Source organism: Oncorhynchus keta, chromosome 18, assembly GCF_023373465.1.
Source record: "Oncorhynchus keta strain PuntledgeMale-10-30-2019 chromosome 18, Oket_V2, whole genome shotgun sequence".
Classification (NCBI taxonomy): domain Eukaryota; kingdom Metazoa; phylum Chordata; class Actinopteri; order Salmoniformes; family Salmonidae; genus Oncorhynchus; species Oncorhynchus keta.
Window position 1 is genome coordinate 54,919,981 of NC_068438.1, and position 905 is coordinate 54,920,885.

General features: G+C 49.2%; 1 protein-coding gene across 1 annotated transcript in view; it reads left to right on the plus strand.

The window, feature by feature from the left end:
- Nucleotides 1-297: 297 nt before the first annotated feature.
- LOC127909049 (mastermind-like protein 2) overlaps nucleotides 298-905 on the plus strand; it is a gene marked incomplete at both ends in the record, with an annotated part of 11,903 nt that continues 11,295 nt past the window's right edge. The window contains one exon of the mRNA XM_052468917.1: nucleotides 298-620. Within this exon, the coding sequence (XP_052324877.1) occupies nucleotides 298-620 (323 nt within the window). The remainder of the gene's footprint in view (nucleotides 621-905) is intronic.

Genomic DNA, 905 nt, shown 5'->3' on the forward strand with positions numbered 1-905 from the left:
GTAAAGGACCTCGTGGGGACTTGTTCTTATTCCATTCAGGTAATAGTGTCAAATATGCTAAAGTATATATATTTTTGTAAATATATATTTTGTATGATTATCATTCCTAATCATTAGAGCTGTTTAATATTCGATGTTTTTATTGTGGTCTCTGTAAAAACACGGGTAACCTTTTTGATAGAACTTCTTGCGGGGAGCCAGAGGGCATGGGAGAAGCAACTCCCGCACAGCCCGCAGCAGGAGGGTTCGTACCAATGTTAGGTCTTGGTATGGTGGGCTCTATGCCAGGCGGGGGGTTGCGGGGCCGCTCGCGACCTCCCGGGTTCTGCCGTCCCGCAGCTTCACAGCGCCATAGTGGAACGGTTACGCGCGCGGATAGAACTGTGTCGAAGGCATCACTCCACCTGTGAGAACCGGTACCAGCGAGGCCAGGCCGAGAACTCTGACCGGGAACACGAGAGTACTCTTCACCTGCTGAACATTGTGCATCAGGGACCCGGGAATAGGAAAACCAAGGGGAACCGGCTTCGAACCAACAACCTCCAGACTACAGCAGAGTTAATGGAGAACAGAAATGCCAGAGCTCCTCAGCGGGAGACCAGAAGATCTCAACACGAATAGCAGTAAGTGATGATGAATATGTCTCTTGAGGCAATTTGGATTAATGTCACTTTATTTGTCAATTGTACAAGAGGTCCAACCGAAATTATATTTCCACTTCATCCTAACCCCTCCCAAAGACAGACATACATATAGAGGTTGGATTGGGTGCTGCCACACTTGGGCGCCTGTACAGCAGTTGTAGTGAAGGGGTTGCTCACGGGCACAACGGCAGGCAATGGCATCTAGGATTTGATACCAGCAACCCTCTGGTAAGCCAGCTCACTTCCTGCCAGAGCCCATCA